Source organism: Melitaea cinxia, chromosome 21 (assembly GCF_905220565.1).
Source record: "Melitaea cinxia chromosome 21, ilMelCinx1.1, whole genome shotgun sequence".
NCBI classification, from domain to species: domain Eukaryota; kingdom Metazoa; phylum Arthropoda; class Insecta; order Lepidoptera; family Nymphalidae; genus Melitaea; species Melitaea cinxia.
Window position 1 is genome coordinate 7,480,171 of NC_059414.1, and position 26,362 is coordinate 7,506,532.

Sequence of the window (26,362 nt, forward strand, 5' to 3'; positions counted from 1 at the left end):
CATCGTCTTCCAGGACTCGTCGTCACCGAGCATCGCGATGATGACGCTCAGCAACGACAAGTCCCCTCCGAGGACTGTCGTCAGATCACGACGCAGCGCCGCCTATCTCGGGCACATCTCGAGGGTGTGCTGGGCCGAGCCCACCGCCGCGCAACAATCGTGACATCCAGTCGTCGGCTCGATTTGGGCCGTCCGACAAAAGTAGTCACCAAAGCATCCTCTGCTTCTTCTGCTTCTATCTTCTTCTGGATATGAATCATGGGAAAGAAGAAGCAGGAGATAAGAGTGTTTCAGCCTGGAATATCCCTCCCTCTTTCCTCTATCTTTACCCATGTAAGAGAAGGATCAGAGCTTTATCCACGACGCTGCTCCAATGTAGGTTGGCGGATATATTCCCTACTATGAGTAACGATCGCTATCAGGTGCAAATGATAACAACAGAGGCCGACGGCTTAACGTGCTCTCCGAGGCACGGACGGGAGACCCTCAAGGACTGCACAAACATCCAGACCACGGCAAAGACCTGTATGCCAATACAAAGGAAATCGAACCCGTAACCGCCGGCGCAACAGCCACAAATCGGTGCTGTGACCGTTTCGCCAACGCGTCGTCTAGATAAGACCGAGCGTGCAGTAATTTTCGCATTTTTTGATTGAACCCTTTTTATGAAAATGGATGGTTGGTTCGGTCCAATCCGTCGGCCAGTCACCACCTTCCCAGATATGATTGTACATCGAGTGCATGATATCAACCGCCTTGTCACCCAGCGTCTTTAGGATTTCTACCGTTATGTTATCGAGACTTAGAGCTTTTTTTAACCGACTTCAAAAAAAAGGAGGGGGTTACTCAATTCTACCGTATATATATATATATTTTTAAATGTATGTTCGGAGATAACTTCTTCGTTTATGAACCGATTTTGATCATTCTTTTTTTGTTGGAAAGGAGATATCCATAGTTTGGTACCATGATAAGGAAACCAGGATCTGATGATGGGATCCCAGAGAAATAGAGGGAAACTTTCAAATATTGTAAGGGTGACTAGTAAATTTAATCATGCTTTTATTAAGTACTATAAAGCACTACTATTTAATAAAGGTCTGGAGTCGTTTTAAGTTCAAAAACCAGGTAATTGCTATAAATTGTTGAAGAGTTCCCTCGACTATCTTTCTTCTCCATCATCAGATCGAAAATCATCAAAATCGGTACACCCTGTAAAAAAATTATGCGGATTTTCGAGAGTTTCCCTCGATTTCTCATCTCTCATATATGACGGTCGAATCGTCGTTCGGTCGTAACCTCCTCCTTTTTTTGAAGTTGGTTAAAAATAGCAATGACAATTTTTTATTAGTAAATTTAGTATGAAACGACGATGATTTATTTTATTTGAATAGGTGGCAAATAAGCATACGGCTCACCTGATGGTAAGCGGTTACAATATAGGCGCCGGCAAAAACAGAAGCATCTCAAGCATGTTACTGACCCTACTCCCGACCTTCCTCAGGAGCTCTGACTTCCTTACTCACCACAGAAACACAGCACTATTTAAGATTGATTTTATTTAGCTGTGATATTCTGTAAGATTAAAGTATTTTCCCAGACGGATTGCTATAGATTTTGACCAAATTATTAATATAACTACTTAACATAACGATTAAATGCACCAATCAATCTCCTTCGTGTCTTCTCCGTTCTATGTGAGATTCGCGACTATCGTGCTATGTTAGCACTCTTGGAAACCATCATTCATTATACAAATGAATATATAAATTAATATTGAAGCCGAAACCGTATGGAATGTTTACTATTTAATGGTTAAGATTATAAATACAAACGATATTAAATATATTTTAGTTTTTATTACAGATTTTCACAATATGTCTCATTCTAATAAAGATAGAAATTAAGGTGGAGACTGTTTTATAAGTATTTGTCCCTATGCACCAGGAACGCATTCAATCAATAAATAAAATTATAGTAACAACTTTTCACTAACAAACTTTAAAATAATAATGACTAGATTACTTTTTTGACATGTGTATAAAAATGGTTAATGGGGAAATTGAAAATGTCTTGCTTTTTCTACCTTCACTAAAAACGCAAAAAGAAAATCTTATATTAGATATCATTCGACAGGACATCATTCATGACTCACGTCAAAACAGGAACAAGCGAGTATTTGTGCAAATAAATATACGATTTAACGAAACAATAGAAAATGCTTATTTTTTATTATGTTACAACGCCCAATTAGAAAAAGAAATGCATAATGTGCCCAAAATAACCGTCTAATCCAATTCGCTAAAATAAAAAGCGGGTCTTATGTTATATTTTGCAAAGGGCCTGCGTCTCAACTCTTGGGCATTCCTTGTGGGGTGGCAGTTTCTACCATCTTCTTGTACTTGCCGACCAGCTCGGGCAAGTCATAAGCGATGGCGACGTCGAGTCGCGTGATGGGACAACCGCGGAAGTAAGTGCACGTCGCCGACAGCTGTTGGAACTCGTACAGTGGGTTCAACCGGAAGAAGTCCCGATAAGTTTCGGGATCGGGAAGATCGTACCTGTTATATAACAATAATGTACTTTAAAAATCCTTATACGAAGAAATATATACATATGTGACAAATCACATAAAAACATTTTTAATATCATATCAAAATCGATCGCTCCAACGGGGATGGGTATTTCTATGATTTGGTGCAATTCGGACAAATTTGTGAGAAAATTTTGAAAAGATTTTTTTCAACACTCACAAGAATCGTTACCAAGAATATAAACTATTTATGTGATTTATACAAAATTACACGCATTAGATAAATAGATGTCGACTAATGAAAATCTATACTGCCGATGGTAATGAAAACTGTGGATGTGGATGATGGAAGGGGGAGGGGGGAATCAGGTTTTATTCACGTCTAGCGCAAGGTTTTAAGGACCTCTTTTTATCGTATAGAACCTTAAAACATATGAAGGGTTAAATATAATATCACATAGAAATAAATAAAAAATTCATTACCTTCATTTTTATTGGATTACAGTTACCTTTGTAGCTGAAGGTAATCGATGGTAATGAAAGTAATGAATTTTCATAGCTGTTTTTGATTTTACTCGGCAATTAATCTTGACGTTCCTCAAGTTACAATATGCATCATAAATCTCTACGTATAATTAAAAATAATTTGTTTTCTAACTCGTCGCAAAAAAGACACTGGAGGTAATGAAATTTAAGCAACTAAAATATTAATTTCAGTCAGTAACTCGTCATGATTATTTTAATTCCGCGTGGCAGAAATAGTTAAACAGCCCGTTTATATACAAAAAATATTTGTGGGCTCCTAGCATGTTCAGATTGGCCAAAAAATTCATGGACATGCGATTTGTATGAAAACATTGAAATGCTCGGATCGAATCTGCATCTCCGACTCGTCGTGTCGGTGCTCTAGCTAATTAAGCTATGGATCGATGTACCCGTTTGGTTAAAATTTTTGATATGATGATTTTATATTCGGTTCTAAGCGACCACGGCGCCGTCTATAGTGAGTGCTTTATATTATAATATGATATTTAAAATGTTTAGAATACCCTAATGTGTGGATACACAAAAAATAAATAGTACGAAATCACATAAGTCACGGAAATCACAATTATAAAACAACTAAAGATAAAAAATATATATTAATGTTATAGCTACACGATCACGAACTAAAGTACAAACCTGGATATATTCGTAAGTGTACTTAAACCCTCATAGATGTGATAGTTCTGAGGGTTCTCAATAATTGCGTCCGCGATAAGCTTCTTGTTACCAAAGATTGTCTTGTGGTTGTAGTAAGTTGTTAAATAACAGTCAACCATTTTTGCGTGGTTCCTAACTCGCACCTAAAAATAGTAAAATGGATTGTAGTTTTAACGCAATTGATTGGTCTGAAAATTTACTGTTGGACTTTTACAACTATTTCACAAAGTTTTTGAATTTATTATAATAACCATTGCCTAATGAAATTAATTATTCTAATACTGATATATTTATACCCAATAATAAACTATTGTCCCATTAACTTGACAAAATGTAAGATGTTGTTATCGTACGAAAGAGAGGCAAACAAAGAGCGGTAGATAACTTCAAAAAATAGAAAAGCCTTTGAAAATCAAATTTTAGTAGATAATCGTATGTGAATGGAGAGAATTATTCCAAGACATTGGTTCTAATTCTCAATCTAACAAAATTTATGTAAAAATTGGGTTCTTTGGGTTAATAAATAGACAGTGGAATCCAAAATTATACGTAAAGTAAAACTTATTTAAGATTGGTTTGTCAAAAACCCATACTGGGTTACATACGTAGATTTTTTTGCAACGGTGTTCTGAAGTTATCAAAATTGATTACAATATTTAACAGCACACGGGAGAATGAATGTCCTCTAACTATTATATGCAAAAATAATCTTTTGTTTATTATGTTAAATCTCAAAATACGAAATGATAAGATTTGCATAGTAGTCGGAACTTACTGCAAATCGTCTAGCGCTTGCGATCTTATTCTCGATTCTCTTGTCTATCGCCTGGCGCAGATCGCGCAGCAGCTCGCGCTCTTGAGCCAGGAGCAGGCGACTCGGCGCGCCCGGCTCGAAAGGCAACGACCAAAGTGATACGGTGTACATCACGGGTGGCTGTGGTGAGCTCATAAGTGGTGATATATTCCATATTAGAGCACTTTGAACGCGCATTAGCTCCTCTGGCTTAACGGTGTCTGCTTTGTTCAATACGATGCGAGTCTGTTGGCAAATTAAAAATAGAACAAAGTATTACCTCTCTCTCCTTACTACATTTACATGTGCACGTAAGTATATATATTTCATATTTACGTTATACCTGAGATTCCCTGCCTTTAAGCTGGTCAAGAATAGCCTCTGTTTCGGGACCGACATCTAGTTTTGAAGGGTCGTAAACTAGGAAAATAATATCTGCGCGATCAATAAACCATTGACAGGCATCATTGAATGGAAAAACGCGTGAAACTTGTTTTCTCACTTCCAGTATTCCAGGAATTTCTACAATGTTCACCTGAAATTATGTTTTATAACATGTTACAACACTTACAATATGTCATCTTTTTACAATTTGACCGAAGAATTATATACATATACTAGCTGACCCCGCAAACGTTTCTTTGCCATATATGTTATTAACCCGCTTAATCCCCACCCCCTTATAACTTTGGGGTATGAAAAATAAATGTTGGCCGATTCTCAGACCTACCCGATATGCCCACGAAATTTTATTAAAATCGGGCGAGCCGTTTCGGAGGAGTTCAATGTTTAACACCATAACACGAGAATTTTATATATTAGATTAAAGGAAATTATTTCTAATTTGGGTTTTTTATTGAGAAGTGATATATTTATATAATTTAAGATTTAAATAAATGAAATAGAACATTTTTACAGATAAAGGCTACGTACCTTTTCAAGAATTTTGTTTTAGTTATATTTTATATACAAGTACGAGTATCCTTTCTACACACAATTTCAAAAATTAACAAATAAAATAATTACTACATCTATTCGAACAACTATGTTTATCAAAAACACGTAAAAAGTCTGTTACCTTTTCTAATAATTTACTGGGGTACCTAAGACCCCGTAATCTTTCTTCTAAGCCTTGGCCAAATTTCTGTAGCCCTGAGAACGTCCAATCAGCTGCAAGTTGAGTTCCATCTAAGACTTCTGGATCTTTTCCGTGCATTAGTATATTAAAATATGCTGGAGATGGTTCAGCACCTGCAAAAAAAATATTTTTTTTATTGATTATCAGAATATTATTAATTACCAGCTAAAATTGTACCGAGTCATCCTACCTGTTCTAAGGGACCATTCGGTAAATTCGATCCCAGTTAGGTAGTTTAATATCGATGATTTACCACCACTCCACGGACCCATAAAAAGTACTAGTGGCTTAGAGAATATTTCAGGATCACCAAAGTGTCTGTTGCTTAAATCTCTGTATTTATAAAGAGCTTCAAGTGGCTTAATGGAATTTTCATAAAGTCTCTTCAAATCTCTGAGAACAATATCTGCTGATTTTTCTATTATCAACTCTGACTCACTAGCTTCTTCATCCAACCTCAGAATTTTGATAATATGGTCACGAGATCTTAAGTTTTCAGGGATTTCTCCAATCTAAAAACAAAATATTATATACATATGGTTATTAGTATTATAGACTTATCCGATATAAATATCGGATGATATTACATTTTTATATCGCATTGATAAGGCAAGACGGCATAGTTTATTATGTACGCGTATATATTTACAGCATTAAAAGTTGTTTAATTTAGGCTTAGTATATTCAAGCAAAATATTGTTAGACTTACTAGCGGACCTGGCAGTCGTTGTCCTGCCCGGAAAACAGCTACCAAATTTGATTACTTGCGTGGCAGGGCCAACTACCGGATCCGATTGAGATAAAAACTACCCTATCTACCAAGTTGGACCAAATTACAGATACTTACAAAATTTTATAAAAATTGATTCAGTAGTTTCGGAGTTACATACTAATAGCAGCGCCACCTAGCGAGTCTAATTGAGATAAAAACTACCCTATCTCCCAAGTTGGATCAAATTACAGATGCGTACAAAATTTGATAAAAACTGGTTCAGTAGTTTCGGAGTGTATTGTTAACATACATCGTGGCACGAAATTTTTATATATATATATATGTATATCTAACTTAATGAAATATTTATTTCTATAGATTATAGATTTTATTACCAGTAATAAATCCTCTTCAGGCGCTCCCTCTCCTTTGGCCTCATCTGAACCAGTCTCTTCAGACTTTGCTGAGTCTTCTTCGCTTTCCGCCTCACCTGCTAGCTCATCTTCAGCAGATTCTTCAGCTTGACTTTCTTCGGCTCTATCTTCCCCTATTTCATTTTCTGCAGATTCATCTTTTTCGGTTGATTCATCTTGTTCTTCATCTGACTTAGCTTCTTCTGATTTAGCTTCTTCGGACTTACCATCTTCTTCCATCTGTTCCTTGGATTCTTCTTCTTTTTCTTCTTGGGAGTCACCTACACTTTCATCAACTTCTTTAGATTCAGCCTTTTCTTGAGATCCACCATCATCTTCTTCAGATTTTTTGTCTTCTTCACTTTCATCTACAGCGTCTTTGACATCAGTTTTTTCTAACAAATTATCTGATTCTTGCGACATATCATCAGTTGCAGGAACTTCACTGTCTGTTCTTTCTTCAGATTCTTTTTCAACCACTTCTTTGCTTTCGGTATCGGCTTTTTCGGTCGGAACATCTTTATTTTCTTCACCTTCTTTGTTTTCTTCTTCTTGTTCCTTACTATCTTCTTTGCTATCACCAGAATCTTCTTTACTAATTTCGTCTGCTACTTCTCCACTTTCTTTAAGAAATAAAACAAAATTTAATTTCATCTAATACACATTACTTAAATTACATGGAATAGTGATGTAAAACTATATAAGATGTTCAACTCCTAATTGCGTTATTTTAAATGAAGGTTCTGTATGTGTAATCTGACCACGTAACCTGATCATGTCTCGTGGGAAAATATCCTAGTCAATTTTTAAATTTAAGTTTGTTTAAATACTTTGATACTTGACGATCTACTTTGATAAATTCGTTCTGCATAATACCTTTCGTAATCGCATAAGCAAAGCAACATAAAACAATAAAAACATGCTACGAGAAAGTTGATCCGTTTCCATAAAAATAGTATTGGACGAATATGCAGCATGCGTTGTCAGAGTAACTCGTATATTCAAATATTGCAGAAGCAATAGCTGAGTTAATGCGCAAAAGTATTTATTTTATCAAACTTATAGATCTTAAGATTAGAACTTTTAATCAAACAAAAACTTTAATATCAATAATTGTTTTCTTGTTTTAATTTTTTTAATGCTTTATTTTTGTTTTGTTTTTTTTTGTTTTTTTAAGTAATAAAGATGTTTTTTCTTTGTATTTTGTATCTTTTGATATTTTGTCTTTACCTTTTTCGGTTTCTTGATCTTCAGCAGATGCTTGTTCTACGCTGTCTCCTTTGTCACCTTCTTCAATCTCAGCAGTTTCTTTTTCTTCACTGTTGTTACTTGCCTCTACGGTGGCATCTTCCTTAGAATCAGCATCAATGGGGGCTGCACTTTCATCTTCGTATGAGACTTGTGACAAGTATGGTTCGTCAGCAACCTCAACTGATGGTAAATCTTCTTCTTTCTCTTTACTATCTGCTTCTTCTTTACTGTTTTCATCTTCTTTACTGTCTCCTTCTTCGTTACCATCAGAATTTGCTGCTATCCCAATATCTTCTACTGAAGTATCTTCTTTCGTTTCGTCGTCTACATTAACTTCACTTGATTCGTTTTTTTCTTTAGAGTCTGAAAGTTAATGTATTAAAATTTTTAAATGTACGTACAATAAATAACTTAACAGGAAAAGTATCATTTCATCTACGTACAATAACTTTTCAATTTTTTTCTTTAGTTAGATAACATAATATAATTAATTTTACCATTAAAAATACGTAACTATATTATATCATTCATCATTAAGAGCCAGCGAGGACCATATTATCGTCATTCCATAATATATAAGATAGTACCAATCCCTGGCCAGACAAACATTTAGATTGGCCGCGAGTGCAAACTATTTTGTACGCCTTTGATATTTGGTATCTGCCAAAGCAACTATGAGTTTAACTGTGTGGTTACCCGTGTTGGGAACATGCATTGAGAAACATTCAGCTTTTATAAAATTACGAAGGTCTAGCCCTCGCGGGCTCTTGGGCTAATAGTGAGTATTATCTAATTTAACAATCTTTAACCTTATCACTGCCGTGCTAAGACATCTTTGTTAAAGGAAGAGAAATGTAAGAGCTTATTAGGTCTCTCCCAATTACTTATTTTTACTACTTTCGATAATCACGACGTTTTCCTTTATCGCCAATCATCTGAAGGATTTTTATATTTTTTTTTTTGTTAAAAAATAAGCTCACCGGTACTATACTGATTTGAACTGGAAACCGTCTGTAAACGATTTACGAGTTCTATCTACTGAACCATCATACTATATCATATTATGACAGGTCTATGTAATACGTTTTCCTTGTGGATATTTAAAATGTTTATTACTCTGAGACGCACAATATTTGTCGATGATGCTTAAATTCAACACCGTTAAAATAGAATCACGAACTATAAAAAACAGTAAATTCGAGGTTATCTACTAATAGAAAACTGGGGAAACTTTTAATTAGACGTCTTTGAAAGCGTGATGTCATAGCAGTTTCCGTTATATAATGACCTCACACAAGAAAGCGCTTATTAAATATATCGTGCTCGCAATCTAAGAATATACTTTTTTTGTCTCACTGTGTTGTTAAAAGATGTATCCTATAGTATGACAGTAACTTATTTACTCAAAACTCAACCAACATTTTTGTTTTCTTTTTCTTTTATCTTAATCATATCCTATTAGTAAGGAACACAGAAAAGAAATAATTATCCATTTTGATGCAGTCGTTCGGCAGTTATACGCTTACCAACATATATGTTGGCGTTTCATAGATTAATTTTTAGCAAAAACAATACTTAGTAAAATTACTTTTTATATGCGAATATGTCATAAATCATTACGCAGCAAGACCGCTGCTGCTGACAGCATTCCATCTTTAACACTTTTCCAATTTTCAGAGTAAAAAAAAAAATCAGCTGTCTATTCGCAAAATGGATAGTACATATATTATATAGGTGAGTTTTTGTTTGTTAGCTACGCTACGGGTCTATAGTGAAAATTCAATTGGAGGTATGTTAGCTATAATTTGTATGGAGTAATTTATATTTACCTGTTTCAGAGTCTCCCGATTCGAGCTCTTTTAGTGCTTTTTCGATATATGGACGGCACTGTGATTCTGAAGGAATGTCGTCATCAGCTGCAAAAAAAAAACTTTTATTATATAGGCATATCCGCTTCGAAGAACCCCAGTTCGTCAAGCTGGGCAAAGTTGATGACGGTACAATCAGATTAAATACTTCGAAGACTTTTAGATTACAAACGGCTCTAACTAAATGCGTGTCGTAATTTGAAGTCCACTAAACATTCCTATTTACGCAAACGGTGTATTTAAAAAACTGTGCCTCGCAGGTTGACTCGCACAATTCATGTTTGTTTTTCCCTGAAAGACTAACATACCTTAATTCATTCATCATAACAAACTTTATAGCGTCATCTGTATTTACTCGTGTTGTCTATATCTACTTAGCTTGTGCGGCAAAAACATTATTATCTACAATTTTCATTCATCACAAATATTGAAAGTATTATTAACTTGTTAAAGTTTGAAAATTTTTGGTGTTTTATGTTTTACCTATATCTAACTCTGCTCTCTACTGCAATGTCATCTGCTAAAAGTATTTCTTGAAATCTGTATTGTGAAACATCTGACATAATAATTGTGTTTGCTCGCAAACGAAAAAAAACCGACTTCAATTACATCGAAGAGTAATTACAACGTAGATCGACGAAAAAATAGTCCAGTAACTACGCGTTATCAAAGATTAATCAAGAAGTAGTTATCAGATCTCGATAAAATTTATATGTGACCACATGATAAACATCAGCTTTCGATTAAATTAAAAATTATCAAAATCGGTACACCCAGTAAAAAGTTATTGCAGATTTTCAAGAGTTTCCCTCGATTTCTCTGGGATTCCATCATCAGATCCTGGTTTCCTTACCAAACCAGAGATATCCCCTTTCCAACGAAAAAAGAATTATCAAAATCGGTACATCCAGTAGAAAGTTATGCGGTATAATACAACGTAGGTCGACGAAAAAAGCGTCAAGTAAAAACGCATTATTAGACATAACTCGAAAAGTAGTTGTTAGATCTCAAATAAATTTAAATGGGATCAATTGGCACACACCACCTTTCGATTAAAATAAAATTTGTCGAAATCGGTCCACTCGGTCAAAAGTTCTGATGTAACATACATAAAAAAAAATACAGTCGAATTGAGAACCTCCTCCTTTTTTGGAAGTCGGTTAAAAACAACTAATATTCATTTTTAAATCGTTTATTTATAAAATTAATTATAATTTTGAATTATAAAATCTTGAGATTTTTGGATGTCACTACATTATGCAATGGTTGCTATTGGATATAGGTCCTAATGTTTCAATTATTATATGAATATGTATTAAATATTAAATTTTAATTGTTTCATTATTTTTATTAATATTTTCTTGATTTATTTTTGACTTTTTATATAAATTTAATTAATGATTTTTAAATGAACTTCTACTGTTTAATTAACAAGGACTTTTTATTTATTTTTGAATATCGGTGTACAATAATCTTCTTATATATAAAAATTAATCGTAAAATGTGTTCGGAAGCGTATAACTCAACAACGCCTGGACCAATTATACCTATTTTTTTTAATGTTCGTTGAAGTCCAAGGATGATTTTTACGGCGAGAAAAAATCGAATAATTTCCGTGAAAACCCTAAAAACAGCCCTGTTCTTTTTCCCATACAAACGTTTTCTAACTATAATTGTGTTTGCTCGCAAACGAAAAAAAAACCGACTTCAATTACATCGACAAGTAATACAACCTAGATCGACGAAAACATAGTCAAGAAACTACGCGTTATCAAAGATTACTCAAAAAGTAGTAATCAGATCTCGATAAAATTTATATGTGACCACATGATAAATATTAGCTTTCGATTAAATTAAAAATTATCAAAATCGGTACACCCAGTAAAAAGTTATTGCGGATTTTCGAGAGTTTCCCTCGAATTCTCTGGGATCCCATCATCAGGTCCTGGTTTCCTTATCATGATATCAAACTAGGGATATACCCTTTCTAACAAAAAAAGAATTATCAAAATCGATACATCCAGTAGAAAGTTATGCGGTATAATACAACGTAGGTCGACGAAAAAAGCGTCAAGTAAAAACGCATTATTAAATATAACTCGAAAAGTAGTTGTTAGATCTCAAATAAATTTAAATGGGACCAATTGGCACACATCACCTTTCGATTAAAACAAAATTTGTCGAAATCGGTCTACCCACTCAAAAGTTCTGATGTAACATACATAAAAAAAAAAAAAAAAAACAGTCGAATTGTGAACCTCCTCCTTTTTTTGGAAGTCGGTTAAAAATGTAGAGTCAATTTGAACTTTATTGCTATTCAATAAAGTTCATGTTAAATAATATATTAGGGCGCATTTTACGTAACTTATTAATGATTAAATTGATCTTATTCGTAGACCGTATTTTAATTTAATTTACATACAGTAAAAATGGTATTAACTAGCTATTTCACATTACCTATCATATTGTTGCGGGGGCGTTAACAATGGGAAATTCCCGTTTTTAAACTACCGACTCCAAATTTGGTACAGATCTCCTATATGTGATGTAGAAATGATCGATGAGCGGATTTTAGGATAACTCCCAATAAGGATAACGGGGGTGGGCGTTAACAATGAAAATTTTAAATGTATGTAACTCCTAAACTACTGAACCAATTTTTATCAATTTTTTTAAGCATTTCTAATTTGGTCCAACTTGGGAGATAGGATAGTTTTATCTCAATCGGACCTGGTAGGTGGCGCTGATATCAGTATGTAACTCCGAAACTACTGAACCAATTTTAATCCCAATTTTGTAAGCATCTGTAATTTTGTCTGACTTGGAAGATATGGTAGTTTTTATCTCAATTGAACTCGGTAGGTGACGCTGCTATCTGTATGTAGCTCTGAAACTACTGAATCAATTTTTATCAAATTTTGTAAGCATCTGTAATTTTGTCTAACTTGGAAGACTTGTTAGTTTTTATCTCAATTGGACCCGTTAGGTGGCGCTGCTATCGGTATGTAAGCAATCAAATTTGGTAGCTGCTTTCCGGGCAGGACAACGTCTGTCGGGTCCGCTAGTTTTAAATATAAATTGCTTCATGACTTTGTAACATTAATAGATATATTGTTTAATTTTGTGTACTCCGTAATGGGGTACATATTAGATAATAATTTAGTAATGAGTGGATTAATGTATTGTATGTATTCTATGGCTGTACCTATTTAATAAATAAATAAATAAATTTGCAATATCACCAAGGCATTGCATTACACGGGTTGAATTTTTGTTTTTACTTATACAATCTGTAATAATAACCAGAGCTGACAACTTACAAAATAATTAAAAACATTATAAATTATTTATAGATCTGTATTTAAATATTAAAAAAAAAGTAAGAAAAAGTATATTATTAACACATAAGAATAACATTATAAAAACGTACAAACGTTGGTTCAGCATTCCCCAGGAAATAACTGAATCAATTCCACTTGCACTAAAAAAACTGTTCAAATTGTATTTGTGAACGATATGATAAAAAAAGTTCATGCACCCTACAGAACTTTCATCATATCATTTAAAACAAGAAAAAAGTTAAAATCTAAAACCCGACTATGACCGAAAAAAAACAAGTGTGCTTTAGATCACACGACTGAAGTAAAACTTACGAAACGTAACTCTCTCTCTCTCTCTCTCTTTCTATCTTTACTAACTTATATTTTCCTCTCAACTTCCAATCGCCTCACCCGATCACACTTTTCGTAACGCTCTCGTCATGCATTCTCCAGCTTAGTCCCAAAGTCAAGCGTGCGTAAAGAAACTGTACTTCAAAAAAATTAGTACGTCACTTTATGTCCTATAGAGGGCGCTTCATTAAATATAGTGTAGTTAAATATAATAATAATATAGTATAGTAAATATAATATACCTAGTTGTAGACAAAAAAAACCTCTATGTCCTTTGTTTGAGGTATTACTTCTTATTCAATACTTAGATACTAACGCTATTTACTAACTGTAGTAGGAATTTCTAAGCATATAGTTTACATTCAATTTTGGTTTCTTTTTACTCAATCATTCAATCAATTAAACATTGCGACTTTTCTAGTTATATTTAGAACAAGCTATGCCCGCGACTTCGTTCGCGTGGAATTTAACAAAAAAGTTATTGTTCAGTTCGCTGACTTATAAAATAAATAAATCTATACTAATATTATAAAGCTGAAGTTTGTTTGTTTGTTTGTTTGAACGCGCTAATCTCAGAAACTACTGGTCCGATTTGAAAAATTCTTTTAGTGTTAGATAGCCCATTTATCGAGGAAGGTTATAGGCTATACATCATCACGCTAAGACCAAAAGAAGCAGAGCACCAATGTAGAATGTTTCAAAATCGGGGGTTCTTTTTCCTTTTGAGAGCTTCAGCTGCGTGCGCTATGTAAACAGTTAAAGTTTCGCAAAAATCATGTATGACAGAATTGACCCTCTTTAAAAGTTCTAAAATTTAGTTCTAATCTATTAAGGTTCTAATCTATCTTTTATGGTTGGCTTACAATTAATCTTATAATTTTTTTTATGCTAACCAAGTTTGTTCTAAAATAATGCATTATTTCCGAAGATGTTTTTATAAACATGATATTAATTTAAATAAGTACGTTATTCATCACAAATATTTAATTTAAAACAAAATAGCCTTTTACATAACTCGATTTCAATGAGTATCTCAGGAGATATCGCAGTTTTAAAATAACATCGCAGCAAAATAATGATCAAGTATTGCGTGCGAATCTGTTCCACGCGGATGAAGTCGCGCGCAGAAGCTAGTTTCAAAAATAAAAGTACCCTAAGTTATTCCTTATTTTTCTTATTTTTAACCGACTTCCAAAAAAGGAGGAGGTTCTCAATTCGACTGTATTTTATTTTATTTTTTAACCGACTTCCAAAAAGGAGGAGGTTCTCAATTCGACTGTATTTTTTTTTAATGTATGTTACATCAGAACTTTTGACTGGGTGGAGCGATTTCGACAAATTTTCTTTTAATCGAAAGGTGGTGTGTGCCAATTGGTCCCATTTAAATTTATTTGAGATCTAACAACTACTTTTCGAGCTATATCTAATAATGCGTTTTTACTTGACGCTTTTTTCGTCGCCTAACTCGCATAACTTTCTACTGGGTCTACCGATTTTGATAATTCTTTTTTTGTTGGAAAGAAGATATCCCTAGTTTAGTACCATGATAAGGAAACCAGTATCTGATGATGGGATCCCAGAGAAATCGAGGGAAACTCTTGAAAATCCGCAATAACTTTTTACTGGGTGTACCGATTTCGATAATTCTTTTTTTGTTGGAAAGAAAATATCTCTAGTTTATTACCATGATAAGGAAACCAGGATCTGATGATGGGATCCCAGAGAAATCGAGGGAACTTCTTGAAAATCCGCAATAACTTTTTACTGGGTGTACCGATTTTAATAATTTTTAATTTAATCGAAATCTGATGTTTGTCATGTGGTCACATATAAATTTTATTGAGATCTAATAACTATTTTGAGTAATCTTTGATAACGCATAGTTACTTGACTATTTTTTCATCGATCTACGTTGTATTTACTCGTCGATGTAATTGAAGTCAGTTTTTTTTCGTTTGCGAGCAAACACAATTATTTTATTAAGCGATAGTATGAGCCAAAATAATATTTTTTTATTTATTTATTTATTATACATTTATACATTTCTTTATTTTGCATCATTACATCTAAACTAGGCATAGCCTGTATCTTAGATGTAAGTATCCTTCGTTACATATTTACAGCAAAAATTTTCATTGCATGCTCATCACTAGTAGACTATTTGTAATAACATGCTAACAAAATATAACAATAATTAATGTGAGGGTAGAGTAACAATTACATTGTGTTCAACCTAAAATGTATAGTTTGACAACTACAACTATGAACTTATTCACGTTTCTATGGTTTTTTTTTTAATCCAATTTATTTTTTAGATATAGTTACTATGTATTTCTTACAGATTTTCCATTTATATTTATATATTACTAGCTGACCCGGCGAACTTCGTATCGCCTAACACAAACTTTATCGTATGGTATTAAAGTTCAAATTGACTTTTAAGTATTATCACAATTGTGCAAACAAAAATTGTGCTGTGTGGCTACGGCACTAAAGAATTTAGCCACCCCCTCTCTTCCCGTGGGTGTCGTAAGAGACGACTAAGGGATAACAAGGTTCCACAACCATCTTGGAACTTAAGAAGCCGACCGATGGCGGGATAACCATCCAACTGCTGGCTTTGAAATACACAGGCCGAAGACGGGCAGCAGCGTCTTCGGTGCGACAAAGCCAGTACTGCGGTCACCAACCCGCCTGCCCAGCGTGGTGACTATGGGCAAAACACATGAGTTCACGTTATTTTTGACGTAAACTTGTGGAGGCCTATGTCCAGCAGTGGACTGTATAGGCTGTAATGATGATGATGATATTATCACAAATCTTTTGTATGGCAATATAGAAAAGTGTTGTTTTTAGACTTTTTTAGGAAATTTAATTTTTTTTTTTAGAATTTTTCTCTCCGTAAGAACCATCCTCGTACTTCAAGGAATATTTTAAAAAAAGAATTACCGAAATCGGTCCAACCGTTCTCGAGTTTTGCGCTTAGCAACACATTCAGCGACTCATTTTTATATTATAGATGCATACTATTGTTTGTATGTTAGGTGTTTGTGTGTGTGTGTGTGTGTGTGTGTGTGTGTGTGTATGTGTGTGTATATGTCGTGCATGTATGTGTGCGTGCGTGCGTATTGTGCGTATTGTTTAAGTATACATGTTTAAACTCATGAGTGTATAAATGTGTGTGTTTGTGTGTGTGTTTACTTTGTTAGCGTGAAAATCTTCTAATTCTGAACTTTCAACCAGTTAATAAGTTTTTCTTTACATTTTTTGGTATTTAAAGGGTAAATGTTAATAATAGCATTAATCTTATTATAGAGTAAAGGGGCGGAAGATAGCAAACTTTATTTTTACGACGAGCTGATGCTATTTCTTCTGAAAAAACTAATTTTGAGTGCTAAACTATAATGGTTTCTTTAACAAATAATTGTTCAATCATGTGCGTTTTACAAGTACCGCCCCGCGATGGCGTAACGTTTAAAATACTTAGATTAATTTTCTAGTCCGTTTGGAAAGTAAATTTATATGACTCTTCCATGAAAGTGTATTTTCCAGTTGTACTACATCAGCTATTTGCCATTGAAAATTCCGTCAAAATCGGTCCAACCGTTTCAGAGATTATCCGGAACAAACAGGCAGACAAAAATTATAAAAAAATGTTATTTTGGTATAGTATCGTGTATAAAAACTGTTATTTTAATGTTACAAACAGACACTCCAATTTTATTTATTTGTATAGATTGATTTTAACGGTTGTGGATAAACCTATTTGTCGGATGACGGTATCCAACAGATAAAAGTTTATACTATTCTTCTTTACCACTGTATTCCATTACATTTATGAGATATTCTATTAGCAAATGTGAATCTAAAAGTTGTAGTTTATTGAGAAGAAACAGGTCCTTATTGGCCTAGTCTACCTCCTGATATTATTATTATATGTTACGTAGGTACATGAAGGATAAACTTTATCCACTACCTGTAAAACCAGGCCTTATTCTTTTTAGTTGCACTTTTTAGGGTTCCGTAGCCAAATGGCAAAAAATGGAACCCTTATGGATTCGTCATGTCTGTCTGTGTGTCGTCCATCCGTCCGTATGTCACAGCCACATGGATAAACAAATGGATATGGATAACAAAAATGATATTGAAGTTCTAATATCATTTTTTTCTAAACTGAATAGTTTGCGCGAGAAACACTTCCAAAGTGGTAAAATGCGTGCCCTATATATATATATATATATAAACTAATATAACGATAGATAAAACTAAAAAAATATATGATGTACATTACCATGCAAACTTCCACCGAAAATTGGTTTGAACGAGATCTTGTAAGTCGTTTTTTTTAATGTACCTAATTATAATGTATTTATATATGTATATTTATAAGTATGTTTATCGAAAAAAAAATGTAGCTATACCAGTCGGCTGTTACCTATAACACAAGCATTAAGCTGCTTACTTTAGGAACAGACGACCGTGTGTGTATTGTGTAAATATTTATTATTTATTTATTTAATGTTTACTTATTAATAAATGAATTTAAAAAAAAATACACTATTATTAAAACATCGATCAAAGCTACAACGAACTACAAGAACTTTGATATTATGTTACTTGCTGCTACGGAACCCTTCATGGGCGACTCCGACTCGCACTTGGCCGCTTTTATTCAACATTGCTGCAGGCTATAAAGATTTATTTACGGTTCTATTTTATTATATACGAGTAGAGTCATTCCGGACTGACTTTCCGAACCTCGTAAAAAACTTTAGAATATATTTCCCACACAAACTAAACAATATTAAACAGAGGTCATAGTCCAGATCTAAAAACTAATTTAAAAATAAAAATGCAATTATTTACATAGACACTGCTGTGCTAAATGTAGAAAATATTGACATATGGTAAAACTCCTAACCTTCACATAACGTTCAATGTCCACAACAGAAGATAATCACTAGATAAATAAAAAACTTCAGACCGAGTTTCAAAAATGTTCAATTTATATATGTACGAGTAAAAACTCAGTATAGGGTTTTTAAGTACCTAAATTATTTAAATTTTTCTTCATATGTCATGTATGTAAAGAAGTATTTACTGGTTTAATAATATTTACTTTGGCAAATAATAAATCAACTTTGTACTTTTTATATCATTATGAGAAGACTTAAGACAAACCATTTTAGAAAAACTTATGAAAGAGAACAACAATATATATATTAATACGTGAAGCAAAACTCGATTGTACCCCTTTTTACTAAAATTTTGCGGACGGAGGAGTATGAAATTTCGTACACTATAGTTTATGTAGAGAAGGAGTGCAGAATGCTAACATTTTTTTTTAATAATGCATAAAAATTTATTAAATTAATAAAAAACATTACACACACTACCATGTTGACACACACACGTATATTATACCTACACTTCTGTTGATTGTCACTGTGTAGTCATATTAAAAAATTTAAAAAAAGGTTCTTTATTTTCATTATTTTTCATTATTTATAGCTCTCTAAAACTCTGAAATGGTCAAATATTCTCTGAAATTTCAGACTTTATGTCGGAGTCTTATGACGTTAAGACACCTAAAATTAAAATTAAACAACATAATTATACATTGCAGATGTGCTTTACCTTATCTACGGTACGGTACTCTATTTACAAGCTTCAAGATCATATATTAATGTTGAGAATATTATCAAGGTCTGGTTATAATACAACTATCATCTCTTGCGACCTAGTAGCACAATTCTTAAATAAAAATATCTTACTGAACTGACTGAATAATAAATAGTCGAGACTCAATCGACTTTAAAATCTGGCATTGTCGTGGAACATTGTTCTTGGATTGAAGCCATTAATAATCTATAGATATGATAAATTTTTAATTACTTTAGAACTTTTGTTGATAACGCTTACAAAGCATGTTACAAAAAGGTACATATTTGAAATGAAATGTATTATTTATATTAGTTATATTTTTATTTAGTACTATCTGTACCCTGCGCGCGGTGCTACGCTTTTTTTTTACAATTCTATAAAGGACATACAGACAAATATTCATTTTATATATATAGATTAAATTTAACAATGTTAAAGATTCAAATTTATCTACTATAATAATGTAGAAACAAAAATAAAGAATAATTTGGAGTATCGCAATGCTTACACTACGTGAGAACATTAATAAAGATATAAATAACTGTAACAAAGTGACTTTCAGTTAGTGCTGCTGTAGGTATTAGTAGCAGTATTATGAAAAGAGTAATTTAAGCACGACTACTAAAACTTTTACCTAGTTTAACGTCGCTTCATCATCATTACAGCCTATCACAGTCCACTGCTGGACATAGGCCTCCATAAGTTTACGCCAAAAATAGCGTGAACTCATGTGTTTTGCCCATAGTCACCACGCTGGGCAGGCGGGTTGGTGACCGCAGTGCTGGCTTTGTCGCACCGAAGACGCTGCTGCCCGTCTTCGGCCTGTGTATTTCAAAGCTAGCAGTTGCAGTTGTAACGTCGCTTGTTTCGCTATATTTTATTCGATTTTACGTCATACCAAAGAAATGGTAATGGAAGTTACGTGGAATAGATTACACTGAACTTTTGATTGTTCAATGACTCAGTGCAAGATAGAGTAGGCTATTTTTGCTTTATAGTACTTAGTTTTTAACATTTCTACTTAAAAACAATTTGACCTAAATGATTTTATTTTGCAACATTCCACGCTTTTCGCTTTTAATCTATGTGGGTAACTCTCTATAAGATTTGTCATTGACTTAACAAACTAAATTTAAAGCATCTAAATTTGTAAGCCTGGTAGCGCCTACAATATACTTATAAATATTTATGTCTGTGTATATATAAAACCAAGCCGCATTGGAGCAGCGTGGTGGATTAAGCTCTGATCATTCTCTTACGTGGGGAAAGAGGCCTATGCCCAGCAGTGAAATATTACAGCAGAAGCGTATATTTGTATACGTACAGTACTTATGAATGCAGCAACATTTTTACCTTAATGTTTGTATGTACTTTCCAAAGAAGTAATTAATTTTAGTTTTATTAGGTAAACTAAGCCGTAGTAATTTATTCAAACAGATACTAGTAAGTATTGTCTTATAGGTATCTTGTGGGTCACCAATTTTATCTAGACTTTCACATTGATAGAACTAATTCTGTGTCAAGGAGAAATGAGATAAGTCAATTAATAGTTATGTCAATAAATAAGACTTTGAAAAATGAGATCTTTGCACCTATTGATTCAAAATATCAATATGTCTCATGGCAAAAACGAGTTAAGTTACTAATATATTGAACACTAAATAAATCACAATTTTCTAACAAACTAACAAATCCGAGTTGCTTTCAATTAATATAGACCAATGTGAAAGTTCTAATACCTATATAAACATTCCGTTTCGTTCAAATATATCTACTTATCTTCTTTATCCTTAACACCACAGAATTTATCTAAGTTATTAAATCTTTAGAGTAAAGAATAATTGTGTTTGCAGGCAAACGAAAAAAAAAACGACTTCGATTATATCGACAAGTAATACAACGTAGATCGACGAAAAAATAGTCAAGTAACTACGCGTTATCAAAGATTACTCAAAAAGTAGTTATCAGATCTCAATAAAATTTATATGTAACCACATGATAAACATCAGCTTTCGATTAAATTAAAAATTATCAAAATCGATACACCCAGTAAAAAATTATGCGGATTTTCGACTTTTCCTCGATGTCTCTGGGATGCCATCATCAGATCCTGGTTTCCTTATCATGGTACCAAACTAGGGATATCTCCTTTCCAACAAAAAAAGAATGATCGAAATCGGTCCATAAACGACGGAGTTCTCCCCGAACATACATTAAAAAAAAATATACGGTCGAATTGAGTAACCTCCTCCTTTTTTTGAAGTCGGTTAAAAATAGATTTTAGTTGTATCTATAAGAAACCGTCAAGTAAGGAAAATATATAAAAAAATATGTAGGGCAATAGTTATGTAAAGTTATGAAGTGACCTATTTTAGTGTCTAACTTTTATAATGTCGTCATGATCCTATCATTTTTCACAAGATGGCGACCCGCATAACGACAATCCCTGTATTTCTATTTGCGTTAGCTATGCCGTATGTACGATGTACATATGTCTTACGTATCTATACAATCTAAGCTCTGAACAAATGTTGACGATTGATGATTAAATCATTATAACCTTGTGGTATATTTTGATATTAAGATTATGGCCAAAAATAGTGCACAAACGCGATTTTTACATAATTTCAACGCAAGATACACCGAAAATAGCAACGGTGTAATGACGCACAGCGTGTGCAGCTCCCACTCGCTACGCCGTTCGCCTCTATCTTCGACTCACCTCTCGCCGCGAGCGCGAGCGCCGACACGGCAAACAACATGCACAACATAAACCTCCATAACTTTAATCTTTTGGTCCACATTTTATAAGGTTCCAGCCCACTACACTGGGCTACCAGTCATTTGGACTCACACTCGCGCACCCGATCGGTCGATCTATGGACGCGAATCACAAGCTACACTAAAATCAAATATTTCACTTCCACTGACCAACTCAAATTGCATTCCAAAGGAATGCAACTTGCGTTGAACGCGACCATTTAATTGCACCCAATTTAACGTTCCAAAAATCTTACTTAAAATGATCTTTTACAAGTATGCCAATATTAATTTAAACGTCTTTAAAATTAACCGCAATATAAATGGTCGCGATTTCGCGGCGACGTCTGGTACCGCGGTTTAAACGTCGGACGTACTCTATTTCCGGAGACAGCACAGCATCGCTGGTCGAAGGGGTACTGGCGTGAGTAGAATGGCAGCGTTCCCCGCGCACATCTTGAGCTTTCAGATTCAGCGCGTAGTTCGTGCCAAGCGCAGGTGACGCGCCGCACGCATTGCGATTTGCGCGCTCGCGCATCCAGCTTCACAATTTCCACCATTCGTACGATTTGCACCATAATTTGTTTTTTGACTTCACTCAAATTAGTATTGTAAATCACATACGTCAATGAAAGATAAATATAATTTAAAAAATAACCATTGTGACTCAAGTACACTAGGTACAGAATTTTATTAATAACAGGAATAGCGCTATTTAGAAAAAAAAAAAAAAAATTCAAAAATGTTTATAAAAAAATCGGTGTAACCTAAGCCTATCTTACTTCCTTTACAAAGATTGATAAACCGTAAAATATTTAATGCATACATTTTATAGTAATCATATGAGTGAAAATACTACAAAGATTATAAATATGATTAGTACCTACCTAAAAGAAAACTAAGCTAACATAGCATGGTTTTCTGCCGCCCAGGGCCCACCGAAAATTTGCCGCCTCTGCCAATTTATTTATTTTTAGGGTTCCGTACCTCAAAAAGAAAAAACGGAACCCTTATAGGATCACTTTGTTGTCCGTCTATCTGTCAAGACGCTTTTTCTCTGGAAGGCTTGAAGGTATCAAGCTGAAATTCATATATAAATTAGTCAGGTCTACTGTCTCTTGGAGTTGTGAAAAAATCAAACTTCTAAGGCAACGCAATAAAAAAATACAGCCGTTTCTGCTGCAAATTTTGACACTCACAGGATAATCGTAACCTACAGTGAACTCAGAACTTGAAATTTGGTATAAAAATTGCGAAAAACATAAATTATTTCATTGCAAGCACAATGTTCATTAGGTTCAATAACTGACTTCAAAAAAAGAGGAAGTTCTTAATTCTACTGTATTTTTTATTTGTTTCACATTGTAGCTGCGATTTGAATATTTCTTTTTTGGGTATTAAAATAATCTTGGTGATTTTGCCGTCCCCTTTCATGTGCCGCCCGGCGGCATGCCCTTCTCAGATCCCCCCCCCCACGCTACGCAACTGAGCTGGGGATTTTTATTGAAACTTAAGTACTTATTAAAGGATAAACACATCGTCAAAGAACACGTTCATTTTAGACTAAGTAGTTTCTATGTCCTCAGTTTATAACTTCATACTGATATATTATGACCAGAAGATGTCTAGTCCGTTCGTGGTTAAGTAAGTTTTTTTTATTTACTAAGTCTCCTAACCTGCCTGTCAGAGTACTCGTAATAGTATAGTACACACATATAAATCTATTCTAACGTAATGAAGAGGTAAAGTGGGAAATTATATACAGATTTGTATAAACTAACCTCTAGAACGATCACTTTTCATACTGTGTATTGTAATAACAATACAGTACAACATAAATATACTTTTTTGTAGGTCCTGTAGGTCTATGGTGTAATGGTGCGTGTGCCGTGTCGGCGGCGCCTAAACACCGATGGTCGCGGGTTCGATTCCCGCTCGGAGTGGAAATTTGTGTTTATACAAATATTTAATTCCGGTCTGGTTATTAGTCCTTGTGGGTCTCTCCACTGTGCATCGGAGAGCACGTTAAGCTGTCGGTCCCGGTTGTTATCATATACACCTGATAGCGATCGTTACTCATATATAGTAGGTAATATGTCCGCCAACCAGCGATTAAACCTTATAAAATTTATTTCATCATCATTAAGACCATTTTCTGAAAATACTCTTTAGGTACTTTTAATAGTATATTATTTTGGTGCATAGTTTTTAGATATAGGAAGATGAACATTAACGTATGTTGCGCCGCAGCTTATTAGCTTGTAAATTGTCATCACTCATCATCATCACTTCAGCCTATCGCAGTTTACTGCTGGACATAGGCCTCCACATGTTTGCGCCAAAAATGCCGTGAACTCATGTGTGTTGCCCATAGTCACCACGCTGGGCAGGCGGGTTGGTGACCGTACAGCTGGCTTTGTCGCACTGAAGACGCTGCTTTCCGTCTTCGGCCTGTATATTTCAAAGCCAGCAGTTGGATGTTTAGTTCGCCATGGGTCGGGTTTTTTAAGTTCCAAGGTGGTAATGGACCTGTGTTATCCCGTGTGTTAACCGTGTATATGTGTTAGTAAGTAAAAAAGGTGCGCTTTAATAAAAATGAGTTGTAATTTTATAGCTACAAATTCGCGAATGACGTGCACAAATGATTATGATGAATAGAGTTTTCTTTTACTCCAACAAGTTTTATTCAAATCTAACAAAAATTATAAATATAAGTAAAAGTTTATTGTTCGGTATTTAATTGGATTTATTATAAGTAGTTTTATTATACGTAGTGTGGTATATGAGGATATAACCCATATAGGTACCTACTTATGTAGATGTATCTATATTATACTGTATCTTTACATAATCGTGAAAGATTGGAGTTAGAAGCAAGTTCGACAATGACAAATAACGATCATCAAAATACAATATCAGTTGGCACGAGTAGTAACCACCCGCTCAGATATTTCAAGCTGCCATTCTTAAAATTACTTTGATCGCCCTCATGCATTTGAGTGCACTATGACATACCCCTTATTCTTATGTCATTTATATAACCGTTAGCTATTTACAAACTTAAAACCGGGTGCCAAATCGGTAATGATTGAGGGCATTCAAGGTATAGGTTCATAATAGAATTTCAAATCAAACAAATCCTATTATGTAGGTATCTATATTATTTAAAGTTCCGTTTGTTCCCAAAATAAAAGAAAAATCAATTCGATAGTAGAATCTTATAAGTCGGTTAAAATAATGTTTAATTATGGTTTATCAGCAAAAGTAATTACAATCACTACAATCGTATAAATAATAGCATAAGTGTTAAGTATTGCTAGGTATACAAGGAATATCCTAAAAACATTCTTCAACTTTCTATTAAATATTAAGAAAATATTATTATCCCCAGAAGACCAACCCTCGCAAATGCTACCAACCCACCGAGAACCCCACCATGTACCTCGTCAGCGCAACCACGACCACTCTTACAAGAGTGTACGACTAAGAAAGAAATAATATTAATTCTATCTGAGCATTGGCGTATTATAATAGTGCGTGTTTAATTCCCGCTCTGAGTGGATATTTGTATTTAGAAAAGATATATGTGCAGTCTGGGTATCAAGAATATGTATTCTGCTTTTACTCTGAATGATTTTTCGTAGTTGTGTAGATTTCAGGCCGCTAAGACTAACAATGATCAGTGGCGGATTTACAAATTTGCCGCCAGTAGGCTATTGAATCTTTACCTCCCCCAGTGACCTCTGAAACTCCATACTCTATTTCCTAGTAGAAGTAGCCAGCCGCGGACCCAGGCCTCAAAAATATTGTGATCACAACTACCCGAAATGCGGCCAAGTTGCGATTATTTTGCTTGACCTTTTTTTAGCCCGTCCATTCCATAACTGCATAAAATATAGAACAGATTTAGAGCACAGCAGGAAATATCCTGCTGTACATAAGATCATAACTAAATTATACTGTCAGTAAGGTGACCAGAGCTCCTAGGGGATTGGAGGTAGGGTCGGCAAAACGGTTGCGATACTTGTGTTGCAGGCGTCTATAAGCTACAGTATTAGCTTACTATCAGGTGAGCCGTACGCTTGTTTGCTGACCTAGTTGTATAATAATAGTAAAAATAATCGAGTCAAGAGACTACTACTGGTAAATCCGCCACTTACAATTATACTTTGTAAATATCGAGAAATTTAAAAATAAATACTGAAAAGCGATTAGATACAAATTAACTTTGCTTTTTTCTTATTCTTGTAAAACAATAATGAGCCTTGAGCCCCTCTCAAAGAGCGATTTTACTTTATTTTATTACTTTTTTGTTACTGCTGCTCTCTTTAAAGATTCAAATTTCGATGTTTCGTT

At 34.1% G+C, this 26,362-nt stretch overlaps 1 protein-coding gene across 8 annotated transcripts; it reads right to left on the bottom strand.

Annotated features, from left to right (window-relative positions):
* Positions 1-1,844: 1,844 nt before the first annotated feature.
* Positions 1,845-22,484, bottom strand: LOC123663852 (sarcalumenin). Of its 8 annotated transcripts, none has more exons than XM_045598490.1 (11): positions 22,384-22,484; positions 21,969-22,123; positions 9,873-9,959; positions 8,023-8,406; positions 6,775-7,415; positions 5,858-6,179; positions 5,608-5,780; positions 4,873-5,064; positions 4,512-4,775; positions 3,716-3,879; positions 1,845-2,561 (listed from the first exon to the last, which is right to left on the bottom strand). In XM_045598490.1, exons 2-11 carry the CDS (start codon positions 22,048-22,050, stop codon positions 2,351-2,353), a joined length of 2,520 nt encoding a protein of 839 aa, XP_045454446.1. In that variant the 5' UTR covers positions 22,051-22,123; positions 22,384-22,484; the 3' UTR covers positions 1,845-2,350. The 8 variants fall into 8 exon arrangements, with proteins under 8 accessions (XP_045454446.1, XP_045454445.1, XP_045454447.1 ...); XM_045598489.1 differs by having other exon boundaries at positions 21,969-22,148; XM_045598491.1 differs by having other exon boundaries at positions 21,969-22,143; positions 22,384-22,481.
* Between the last annotated feature and the right edge of the window lie 3,878 nt (positions 22,485-26,362).

Bases quoted from the DNA above. Each gene is read 5' to 3' on its own strand.
- LOC123663852 (XM_045598490.1), bottom strand. From the start codon at position 22,050: ATGTGGACCAAAAGATTAAAGTTATGGAGGTTTATGTTGTGCATGTTG. The intron at 8,407-9,872 runs GTAAATATAAAT...ATTAACTTTCAG, and splicing joins ATCGGGAGACTCTGAAACAG to ACTCTAAAGAAAAAAACGAA. The intron at 7,416-8,022 runs GTAAAGACAAAA...TATTTCTTAAAG, and splicing joins AGATCAAGAAACCGAAAAAG to AAAGTGGAGAAGTAGCAGAC.